General features: G+C 41.2%; 1 protein-coding gene across 2 annotated transcripts in view; it reads right to left on the bottom strand.

The window, feature by feature from the left end:
* Positions 1-464: 464 nt before the first annotated feature.
* Positions 465-13046, bottom strand: part of fam49a (family with sequence similarity 49 member A) — a 55108-nt gene continuing 42526 nt past the window's right edge. For both annotated transcript variants that reach the window (XM_080744169.1, XM_080744170.1), the window contains 9 exons: positions 10103-10224; positions 9371-9476; positions 8784-8920; positions 7902-7979; positions 6307-6423; positions 3548-3627; positions 2883-3009; positions 2657-2727; positions 465-1618 (listed from right to left, as the gene is read on the bottom strand). In XM_080744169.1, the coding sequence (XP_080600295.1) occupies positions 1555-1618; positions 2657-2727; positions 2883-3009; positions 3548-3627; positions 6307-6423; positions 7902-7979; positions 8784-8920; positions 9371-9476; positions 10103-10224 (902 nt within the window). In that variant the 3' untranslated portion in view covers positions 465-1554. The remainder of the gene's footprint in view (positions 1619-2656; positions 2728-2882; positions 3010-3547; positions 3628-6306; positions 6424-7901; positions 7980-8783; positions 8921-9370; positions 9477-10102; positions 10225-13046) is intronic.

The raw sequence follows: 13046 nt of genomic DNA, 5'->3' as shown, positions 1-13046 counted from the left end.
AAACATGATTGCTGAGGATGGTTTTGGTAGAAGCCACACAGCCAAGTCGACACTGTTTTTCATCCAGTCAAAAGAAACCAAAACACAAACAGCGACTTATGGTTCTGTATGGTGCAGAGACAACAACAATGGTACCAGAGACAATAGACAGAATAACAACAGATCAAATGACAGCTGAATGACAAGACTCAAAGGTATTTTGGGGGTTGGGGTATAAAATAAAGTGACATAATAATAGGTATGCCCCCTGATTGGCCATTTTGGCCCCTGCTTTGGAAACGAGGAATTACTTAGTTCCCCTTCCTGAAAGTTTAAAACCCCAGCATTCATTCTGGGGGGGAACATTAGCCAAAAAATAGCTGATCGGTAGAGATTTGGTTAAGAGATTTGGTGTAGAGGGGGGGAAAAGAAGGGACCAAGTACAAAGGCAACTCAGGTCCAGTTTAGTATAGAGGGTTTCAGTGGTTTAAAAAACACTTTACACCATTCATCACAATTACAAATCTCTCTACCTGAGCAGAGTTCACAAAACATGTTTTTCTTTTTTTTGCTCATACAAAAGAGGAATTTATTCAGAATTAAAGCTTGCGTGTTTTGGAAAAGAAAAAAACGTTAGAATTTGTTTTTGTTAAGATACAAAAGCCACACGGACGACGAAGAGAGGAAGAATACTCCATACTTTTAAACATGACAATACACTAAATGCATCACTCTGAGCTTTGCCATACAACAAATGAAAAAAACTTTTGGTTGGTAGATTTATTTCTGGTGGCGCACATATTATACAGTAGGCTACCGCCTCTTCCGTCATCACAGCCTAGCCCAATACATCACAACAAACTGACATCAAATGATTGGCAACATTTAATTTGCAAACTAGCAATGACAATAATCGTTATTACATCATAATAGCGGTATAGGTATGTTTGATTGTTTTGAACAGGTGAGGTTGATGGCAGGGGGCTTTGCTCTAAAAAGTCGAACCTAACAGCTGGAAAGAGTGCAACATGCCGGTGTCAAAAACACGGCAGACAATAAATCCAACATGAATTTACTTGAGAAAATAAGTGTCATGTTGTTAAAAAGCCAATTCACTGAACGTGTTTATAGATAACTCAGTCAGTCACCCTTTAAATCACTCTTAAAATCACAACTATAATAAATTCTCTCACTCCAAGCCATTTCCCCCCCAACAATCATTCTACGAAGTATGTGTTGGTATGCTATATATTATCTTTACTTAAGTTTAAACTTGTTAAGATGGACATCACACTCAACTCCTCATTCATAGAATTGGCGGGCAAGTTGTGGTGTATATAAGGCTGAAGGTATGTTAGGTATCTGTGCTTCGGTAAACAGTTTTTGCTGTGGAAATGGTACATGTTCAGTGGGTTTCAGTGACTTGGAGGGAATGACTAATATGTAAATACACACAAGTATTAACATCGAGTCTTTTGTCTTCTTTAAATAATGTAAACATATACATCTTTCTGAGGTCAGTAAATCGATCCTCTTCATGTTTATTAATATATATATATATAAAAAAGGAAAAGGTTACTGGAGCATTGTTCGAATGTTCTTCGGAGTGGACTCGTCGTTCAGGTGTTTTGTGGTGAATCTAAACACAAAGATAAACAATGTTCAGATCAGAACTAGTCGCGATTATGACATTTTAACATGACGATTAATTGTCACTCAAATAATTGCGATTAACAATTTAATTGTGTTTTTGTCGTTGACAATTACATTTCTGTTTGGCTTTTAGGCTTTTGAAGTTGCACATGGCAATTATGACACATAACTTAAATATACAAAGAAATTACTGACATATTTGACAACTTTATACTTAAAAAAGAACATTGATAGTGGAAATAGACAATCTACAAGCTCACAACACGTCGTGAGCTTGTAGATCTGCTATTTCCACTACTTTTTGAAAGTGTTTGAATCTATATTAACATTTCTCAACATGGAAACGATTATGACGATTATGCAAAATAATTGCGATTACCTCAAATAATTGCGATTAGACGATAATGTAATAATTGTGACAGCCCTAATCAGAACGAAACCAAACTCACAACACCTGCAACATCCACGTCGTTTGAGGGGACGAGACGCGTCGCTACAGGTGCAATCGCTTAAAAAATTACCGGCTGTATCGACAGAAAGCGTTTTACGTTTTTACAGCGTTACCGCTGTACTTGGTACTCTTGGTTATCCTCGTGAATCCTAGACTCCCTATTCTGGGGTGAACATTCTGCAAAAATAGAAAATCTACTAGCTCACAACGTGTAGGAACGGGGGCGGCTGGGGGGGGGGGGCCCAGACCAAACGGAGCTCTGGGAGACCCAGGTCGAAGCACTGTGACGAATGGTGCTACTCGGCACCTTGAAAGTGAAAAGTTAATTATATTTTTTAACTTCTATGAGAAGTTAAAAAGAGAGGAGCGTGTTCCAGTACCATAGGAAAACATTGGTTTTGTTGGCAACGCGTTTCTAGTGACACCCTGGTCCTAACCTGACAAAACACAAAATAGAAAATATAAGATCTACAACCGGACAATGTGCCGTACGGCAACGGCTAGCGCTGTTCGTTACACGATAAAGTATATCGGGCTGAAGCCATTCAAAAGGAAGGTATAAGAAGAACCTACTTGAGGGCGTTTAGAAGGCCTTCTACGTTGTCTGCTGGCTGCTCCTTCAACACCTTGATGCAGCCTTTCATCTGACAACAAAGATCAAATGCATCAACTGACGGCCCTCAACAAAGTGAACAGAGCTGTCTGTGGCAAAGGGTTAAAACCCCCCCAGGAGATATCCGTTTTTCAAATCGACTTGAAATTGTTATGTTTATTTTGTGTGCGTGTGTGAGAATCTTACATCTATCTTAGACGACTTGTTGAAGGCTCCGTTGGGGTGGACATGGTCATAAAGTATGATGACTCCAACCATCACCCTCATACAGAACAGCAAGGTGTCCTCACTGTTGAACCGACTCGTATACTCCCTAGAGAGAGAGAGAGAGATTAAGGCTATACAGTGAACAGAGCATCTACCTGTCATTTATTGAATCACTTTCCACCTGACATCACTATTTAGGTCTGGGTCTCCAAAGGTGAATGTCTTTTTAACAAATGTTCAAAAATAGGACATCTACAAGCTCACAACACCCTGATGATGTGAGCTTATATATTTCTTTAAGGCCTTAAAGTTGTTAATATTATGATAAGTGGTATAATAAGTATGTTATTATTGCGACCGTAGGTCACAGTTAACTGCGTTGTGACACCACATTGTTGACATTGTAATATCACATTGTTGTGACATCACCTCATCAAAGATCAAACCCTGGATATCCATACATGGAGACGACTGGATCATCACCTAGATCTCCATATATGGAGCGGACCTCTACATCTGATTCCCAGATGATGCCCTGTTAGGGCAACCACACTGCTTTTCGGTGTCTTCCTGGTACAGTATGTGTATGTGTCCATATGGGACATGTGAGTGACAGAAGCATGTGCAGTTAGAGGGTGACTCACGGTGTCTCCAGCATGACTTTACACACGCTGGCCATGGTGCTGAGGCAGTCTGTTGTGTTCTCCAGAGGAAGAGTCTTATTCTGCACACAAACAAACCACCAGACATGTTGTTATTAACCACACGTGTACCTGAGAATGTCTTCATTAATATTATACCAGGCTTTCTCAAAGTGTGTGCCTTGACACCGGTCCAGGGGAGCCGCAGAATACTTTGATAATACTTGGAATTCATAAATATTACTTCAGTTAAACCACTGAGACCCTATGCTTAGTAAAACACCCTGAGTTGCACTGTATTCTTTTTTTTTTTTTAAAGATTTGTTTTAGGGCTTTTTGCCTTTATTGGATAGGACAGTAGACTGACAGGAAATGGGGGAGAGACAGGGAGTGACATGCGGCAAATGTCGCCCAGATCGGGAATCTAACCGGCGACGCCGACAGGCATTGATGCCAAAATGGCAATGCCTATATGGTATGTGCCTGGTCCACTAGGCCACCAGGCGCCCCGTTGCACTGTATTCTATAGTTCTTTTTCTATCAGTCAGTACAGTCTACTCTACACCAACTCTCTTCACAAAAAATAGCCGATCCACAGATCTACAATTGAGCTTGTAGATCTGCTATTTTTGATGAACGTTCACCCCAGAATTTGGATGCTGGGGTTCAAGTGATTAAAGGGGTCATGACGTCAGGTGGTTGTAGGGGAGGGTGTATCGCCTTTGATGATACTTTTCCACTGTGTTTGTATCGTTCCAATTCACCATTTACCAGTTCAGTTGTTGAGTTCACCCTCACCTACAACCACCTCCTCCCCTGATGATGATGATGATGATGATGATGATGATGGTGATGCGTACGTCCAGAGGCAAATGAACCCACTTTTTTTAGCCTAATTATTCCAAAAACTACAGATAACAGAAAATCACACCCGTGTGAACTGAGCGGTGGTTGTGTGTGTGTGTGTGTGTGTGTGTGTGTGTGTGTGCGTGCGTGTGTGTGTGCGTGTGTGTGTGTGTGAGAGAGAGAGAGAGAGAGAATATTGCAGTTGATGCTCAGACTAGACTCAAGAGCACCCTCTCTGGTCACTGAGTGGTAGTTCAGGCTACATACACACATACATACACGGATACATACACGGATACACACACGGCCATGCTATGGAGCGGTCTACCACCGCTCAAAAACCACTGAATGTTGAATGTAAAATTTTTTAGGTGTTTTTTTAGGAAACATGAAAAAAGCCTAAAGGTCCGTCTGACTCTGATCTAATGGAAACGGATATTCTCTCAAGTTTTCCACCTTGACATAGGCTTACTGTATCTTAGGGGGAAAGATTTGCATATTTACATGGAGTAATATGACAGTAATTCAGGGGTGCCGTGGATGATTCTTTTTTACAGGGGTGTCCTGAGTCTAAAAAGAACCACTGGTGTAGACGCACGACAAAGCCGGATACACCACGGCGGATTCGAACCCCAAACCTCTGCGGTGGTGGGCAGGCACTTTACCACTGCTCCACTGGAGTGCCATCTTCTAACTTTTTAACCCATTTAGGCCTAGGATTATTGACTGCTTTAACTATTGAAAAATAGCAGATATACAAGCACCGAGTGCTGCGCTGAGAGCTTGTAGATCTGCTATTTTTTTTAAATCATGATTTTTTGCAAGTCTTTGAATAATTATATCTACTTAAAAGCGAACATTTGTAACTCAGATATTTACTTCTGGGTGGTCCCTGGGACAACATATTTTGAGATGGGGGTCTGTGGCCAAATAACTGTAATTTTGGGGGTCCTTGACATGAAAAGGTTTGAGAACAGCATGATTTAGAGGAAGGATTTAGAAGTCGGGTCAAAGATATTCAAAGACTTGCACTCATTTTCACGATTTTTCAAAAATAGCAGATCTACAAGCTCATCTGTTATTTTTCTAAAGTTAAAGCATAAAATAATGGTTAAAGTGGTTAAAATCTAACGCGACTTGGGCGCGTTCCAGGTATTTGAGAGTTAAACTTCCCTAAATGTTCTCCAAGTGCAACATTCAAGGATGTGACCCGCAAAAAGTGATTACACAAGCAACTCCATCTAAAACTTTATTACACACGCCGTTCTATCAGTGTGCAGTCATACCACAACTTTTATATATTACGTTGTAAGTTCCAGCTCTTAAATCAGCAGTTCTGGGAGGTCATCCAATGGCTTTGAAAAACATTGGCCCAAGGCCAAACTTACTTGCAGACCACTGGTATAGACAGTTGTAGAATCCTGTGTTAAATCTAATCTCGACAAAAATCTTCTTTTATTGGAGTACTTGGCACAAAATCTTTTCAAATGGGGGTCCACGGCTTAATAATACATAATGGGTCCTTGACATGAAACCACTTCCATATACCATGAAGTCTAATGTCTTTGTACTGTAAAGTTCTATATCACTCGCTAAGAGGAAAATCGTCGTTGTCGGGTGGTGTCCAAAACCGGGTGTGTTTTGCATTTTTCATTTTAAAAATGATTTAAACTAGTGAAAACAGACGATCTACAAGCACACAACGCCTCGCACCACGAGGCGTTGTGTGCTTGTAGATCAGCTGTTTTCACTACTTTTGTGCGACGGACGGCCTTGTGTGATAAAGCAGTGTTTTACTTTGCGAAAAATGTACAAATTTGAAACTTGGGAGATACGAGGTTTCTGCCCGACAGTGACGAAATGTTACATGCACATACAGTACATGTACAAGGTGACGGCAATAGCATCACTCTCACCTCTGTCACAAAGTTTGTGGTTGCATTGCTGAGCGTTTTCAGCATGGGCGTGGCCTCGGCGTAGAACAGGGACATCCTATTGGCCATCTCGTTGTTGACCTCACTCTCAATGTCCAACTATGGATACAGCAGAACATATAAGCACTTTTAATTCATTTGCTTTATTGCTTCATTCGGCAAACTGCCATTCTCACCTTGAACACTGAGTGAAAACTATCGTCACACAGCCAGACGATCAGCGACCTCCGCCTACTGATACATCTGGGTTTGAATGGCAGACAAAACCACCACTAACAAACCCGGTTGCACTGCTTTGAAACTAATCCTGTTCCCGTCCCAATTTGAAGGACTGTGTTCATCAGTTTCCAATCAGTTCTAGTCCCTACATCAGGGTTCCCCAATAGGCGGCCCGCTGGCCAATTTGCGGCCCACGGGGGGCTACTGTCTGGCCCACACCAACCCCAGTAAGAGCAGCAACAACACTAGTTTATCGTCGTTGTCAGGTGGAAATCTCGTATCTCCAAATTTCTACGTTCTTTTGCAAATCATACAAGGCCGTTGCACAAAAGTAGTGAAAACAGACGATTTACAAGCACACAACGCCTCGCGGTGCGAGGCGTTGTGTGCTTGTAGATTGGCTGTTTTCACTAGTTTAAATCATTTTTAAAATAAATGCAAAACAAACGGTTTTGTACATACAAGATTTTCACCCGACAAACGCCGATATCTGAACTGTCGCTGGAGTAGCGGGAACGCCACCGTCGCCCCCTGCAACGTTGTGGCCCTCGGCTTGGTACCCTAGACATGAATCGGCCCTTGAGGAAAACTAATTGGGGAACCCTGCCCTACATGAACTTAGATGTTACCAGACTGAGACATCTAATCATCAGTAGACAGAGATCTCGCTCAACTGGCTATGCAAGACTATTAGAAAACATTTATTACTGACTGTCTATTCCTTCCTGATTCTGAGCGAGGGCAGTAGTCTCGCGTGGCCAGACTGTTGCCTCCGCGATTTGGTCAAATGCTCCTGGCATACAGTCTGGCAGACGGAAATAGAAACGGTGAGTGCGAGATAAAGCGGATGTGACGCAACCGCTCCATTGGTGCAGTAACAATAACATGTCCTACTGGAAGCGTTATGTCTCCTTTCAACATTTCTGGGGGCTTTATTTTGTCTTTCTCTGGTGTTATTGGTGTCACCTTCATGATGTTTTCAAACGTTTCATAAACTATACACTCATAACAATAATAGGCAGCTCGAATGACTTTGTCTGAGCTATTGTGTTTCTGTTATGTTTCCAATGGGACTACAGTTCAGTGCAGCAGTGGCTACTTCCGATACTCGCCGTTCGGGAGCTGCTCTTCCAGACTCTATATAGCATTCGGAGATTGTGGAATAGTTGTCTGGCTACGCGAGACTACGAGGGCAGCAGCACAGATACCAACATATAAACATCAAAAGGAAGACATAACGTAGATCTAGCTTCTGATTGTGGACGTGGGGAAGGCAGAAGGAAGCGGTTGTCACTTTGATGGCAGACGATACAGATCCAAAAACAAGACTTAAAGATAAAACGTAATTGAGAACTCACGTTCATGTTGTTTATGCGGTTTCGACTGATTGTTCTTCTGTAGTAGCTGAAGTCGTTCTGGATGGCAGGAATTCTCATCTGAAGTGAGATGAGAAAATGATTATTAGGATATCATTATATTTCCCCTTGTTTATTGGTAGGCATTTTAAAGCATTGCTGATACTCTTATCACACTACAACTAATTAATTATTACAGCCCTGTTCAAATTATTTGACTGAGGGGGAGTGTGTGGGTGTGTGTGTTAGCAATTAAGAGAATGGGTGAGAACGAGAATACTTGTGATTGAGTGAATACAAGTGCAACTGTGTGTGCGTTAGGACATTCACGAGTAGTGATTTTTAGTATTTGAATTATTCAACCTCAAAGTATTCGAATAGTCGAATATTCGACAGGACTGGCCAAACTGTCAAATATTAAGTAAGCAAGAGGCGAACATTGTGAAAATAGCAGATCTACATGCTCAAAGCGGCTCGCTTTGCGAGGCGTTGTGAGCATGTAGATCTGCTATTTTCACAATATTTAGTATCTGTGGAACCGAGTCACATTGATACCCACAATTCCAAGTGTATATGTTTATATATATGTTTATTTTGGGGGTCACAGCCTAAAAAGGTTTGATAACCCCTGGTATAGAGCATTAACAAATTCATCCACCAGGGGTATTGACAACTCATTCTTATGACTTCCTATCTAGCCAAGCTTTATAAATATATTTTTTAAAGAGAAAACAATAAAAGAAATTTAAATAAGCGAATATTCGACTTTGGTGAAAAACGTCAAATATTGACTTTGATATTCTAATATTCTAATATTTGGTGAATGCCCTAGTGTGCATCGATGTGTCTATCCAACTATGCTGTCCCGCAGCATGCCCAGCAGACCTTGAGCTCGTCGAAGCGCAGCGTGAAGTGGAGGATCTCTGCAAACTGTTTGGCCAGCGCCTGCTCCTTCTCCAGGTGCTGCGTGGGCGTGTAGGGCGCACACGTCAGGCATTCCAGCAAGCTCTGCAGGGCCTCCTCTGCAGATCCCAAGATGGGGAGACAAAAAGGCAAAGTAGTTAGAAAGGCAGGCCGTTTTTTTGCCAGATAACTTCGCGCACGCGTGGATTGCGCTTTGATTTGTGCCAATGGTCTGCCTACACTACTGATGCATCAACTGGTGCATCAACACAGAGTGCTGTGGTTTGAGGACCCAGACTCTCAACTATTCGACTGCTTGTCCATGGAAATGCAGAGGTTTTAACCACTAAAACCCACTATACTTAGGTAAATAATACTTAGTTCAACGGGGTCGGCTCTCTTGTTGGTCCGCTCTTTTTTCCCCTTTACACCAAATCTGTTTGCCAAAAATAGCTGATTTACAAGCTGAACAGACAGACTGTTTCCACAGAATAGAGATGCAAGGGTTTAAGTGGTCAAGTGGACAGAGTTCCTTGGTTACGGTGCTGTTAGTTAACAGTACAGGGTACCTAATCGCTGTGAGAAGCTGTAGAACCTCTTGAGCCTGATGACCAGCGGGCAGACGGAGTTCCAGGCCCTCTCCTGCAGCAGGTGGTCACTGGGGTTCTGTATGGCCTGGATGGACACACAGACAGGTGGGACGTGCAGACAGACAACATCACTATCATGATTCAACATTATTAACCACTCAAGTCTCAGTGAAACGGACTTGAGTTACAATTGTACTCATACCAGCTTTGCTCATGCAATGTTAACTTGTATAAATATGACATCATGCAACATTTAACCGCAGAGCACTGCATTTGTACACATTTACCACAAAAAAAAAGGGAGAAAAAAAGCCCAAATGCCCATCTCTATAGTGAATCAGTTTATTCTCTGTATGTTAAGTTTCCTCTGTATCTGAATATGCGTCTGTGTGTGTTTAAAAATAAATACCAAATGTATTCAAATTCATTCACAGTGCATACGTTATGACAGTGGTTCTCAAAGTGGATTCCAGCCAGGGACTCTGTGGGTTCCTTTAGGGGGGCCTAATTGACCCATACTGTACAAGTCTGTAACTCTGGCAGTGTACAAATGGAACCAAATGAACACTGTCAGAGTTAAGGGAAGACCTTGAAATTGTAAAGTTTGAGAAACACTGCGTTATGATATGCTTCAGTTCCCAATGTGTGTGTGTTTGTGAGGTTGTCAGCAAGTGGGAGGGTGTGTGCGTGTGTGTGTGTGTGTGTGCTTACATCTCTGATCTCCTGCCCTGCTCCCTTGTATGCCTGCAGGCCTTGCAGGATGTTCTCAGAGTCCTGAAGGACTGAGTTCACCTGGTTCCACACATCACGTTCACCCTCTGTCGGCTGGGCATCTAACACACACACACGCACGCACACACACACACCAAGGGCCATGTGCAAAGGCACACACGCACAGGAACACATAAAGGTTAGCTAATCTAACAGTTAAGAAGGAATAATATAACCTCATTGTAAAACACTACATGGCATTTTATTCAAGCCTTTTCACATTAGGAAGCGATGCCTGTGTGTGCGTCAAAGCAGAGATAAAAAAATATTTTTAATTCGACTGTCACATTTTCATTCAGACGCAACACCTCTGGACCGCTCTAATGTGAAATGGCTTTTATTTCGTTTTTTTGATGATTAAAGTTGGCTTGAACAAAACTCTGCAAACATGTAGGCAGGGATGCATGTGTCTCCCACACAAAACGTCAACAATCACGTTATTCATACAATTCTAACAACATGTTTGGCTTTACGATATGGAAGCATGTGACACACGTAAGGATGGGACGATAAGTGTTATTATCGTTTATCGCGATATAAAAACGCTCACAATAATCGTATCGTGGAGATTTTGGCATGAGTAATCAATAGAAAAAAGTCATTTTGGGGGTGGTGAACTACTCCTTTAAACCCTCTACACTTTATAAAACAACAGGCCTGTAAAAGTGCATTTGGTACACTCTTATTTCACTCTACATAAATCGATTCGCAACAACACGTGTTCCGTTGTTGATCGACTATTTTTGGCGAACGTCCCCCCCCAGAATAGGGATGCTGGGGGTTCAAGTGATTAACAAAATGGCATTTTAGGTTTCAAGCATATTTTGACTATCGCGATACTATCTTTAATCGCACATTTTTGCCACAATAATCGTGACGTGTAATTTTCATATCGTCCCATCCCTACTTCCCTAGACACATGCACCCAAAAACATTCAGTGCAAGCAAGGACAGATATTTTCAACGGCACAATGAAAATATGATATTATCAGAGCATACTGCATCAGCAGGTTTTGGACTGTCTGTCACAGAACTACTTAAAACAACTTTAGCTTTGACTAAATCCTTGAGGAAAGAGTTAACTTGGCACAATTAAACCAAAAGCATTGTCATTCTGTGAAGGCATCATAATGCTTAATTTATACTTCGTTGCCCGCCAATGTCACATGCTAAAAATAGCCCTCTGTGCACGCTCACAATGCATTGTGACAAGACACGTTGTGAGCTCGTAGATGGGACACCAGCGAGCGATGAAGTAGAAATCTGACTTTAAACAGGGCTGCTGGACAATGACAAATACAGTATAGCAGCTGTTCTCAAAGTGGATTACAGGGACTCTGTGGGTTCCTTTAGGGGGGTCTAAATTGACCCTTACAAGTATGTAACTCTGACAGTGTACAAATGGAACCAAATGAACCCTAACGGGTTAATTTGGTTCCATTTGTACACTGTCAGAGTTAAGGGGAGGCCTTGAAATTTGAAAGTTTGAGAAACACAGCAGTATAGTATACTGTCATGATAGGTGATGGTCAATAACATACTAAGACAAGCTCTTATAACTGAACTAGTCTGAATATACAGATCATCATCTGATATTACAATACTGTGTCTGCAGTCAGTTTAGCAATTCAAAACCATTCCAATCCGATCGCTTCCTCCATGATGAGCAAACACATCTTGTGCTTGGCAGCATTTGCGAGAGAGGTTAATAAAAATGCCACCGGAGGAAGTGGGAGCACTTTCATTTCTGTAGAAAGTATTTTGAAAAATAGATAGAGTAGAGTAGATTTTTATGTTAAAAGTTTGTTTGGTTTTGTCTAGGCCTGCATAAGGAGATTATTACAGAAAAGTAATGTTATAATGAACTAATAACATTCATGACTAAATATATATATATATATTTTTTTCATATTTTGTCACAATTGATGGACACTAGAGTATGGGCATTGGGCATGCAACATGGGTCATATTTTGTTTTTACAGTTTTGCAATGTAATACGGCTGAATCTATTTTCTGTAACTATTGTAACTATGTCGGTTACTAGTTATTAGCATTTTAATTCTGAATATATGCAACACTACTTACTACCAAGGAAGAATAGCTAAAAGCAAGGACATAATGACAAACATGCTGTTGTTAGATGATAGCAAAGGCATTCTTCTAATATTAGAAGTTAGAACACAGGTTGATGCATGCATGGGGGTTAGAAAAGGTCAGAGGTCAGCTCCACTCATATTGAGATGCCAGTTTCCAGAATCATACACAGTAAAACCCTCAGTGTTATTAAGACATGAGGCCCATTCTACAAATGTCTTCTAAATCCTAACTGTTTTCTGAAAAACGGTGCTACAACTTTTTGGACCTCCAAAATGATATGCATTTGGCCACGGACCCCATCTCAATCCCCATCTGGGTTAATGTATCCATACGTAAAACTATAAATGGACCCGTAATAGCCAGGGAATGTGAGATGACCTGTGATGTCATGCCGTACTTTTTATTTCTGTTTTATCTAATAGTTTGATCATTAAGGTCCACAGAATGAGAGGCCTGCTCTGCCGGAAACATTGCGAAAAGGAGTTATGGCCATTTGTATATTCACTGTCCCATCGACTTCAATATACAGGAACAGAAAATGTTTTAGTGTGAGGGGTCAAACTACAGGTTCTTCATGATTCTGAATCCATTGCAAGCATTTGTTTTGCATGAAAAACATTCCTTGGGCTAAATTTCGGCCCCACAAAATTGTGAAAAGTGATGAGTCATCCGATTATATATATATATATATATATATATATACAATATACAAATGACCATAACTTTTTTTCACAATGTTTCCAGGCAGAATCACTAACACTGATTGACAAGGAGGTATTGTAAAAA

The sequence above is a fragment of the Nannobrachium achirus genome, assembly GCF_963921795.1.
Source record: "Nannobrachium achirus genome assembly, chromosome: 16".
Taxonomy (NCBI): Eukaryota; Metazoa; Chordata; class Actinopteri; order Myctophiformes; family Myctophidae; genus Nannobrachium; species Nannobrachium achirus.
The sequence above is the reverse complement of the archived record's forward strand: the minus strand, read 5'-3'. Positions and strand labels throughout refer to the sequence as shown.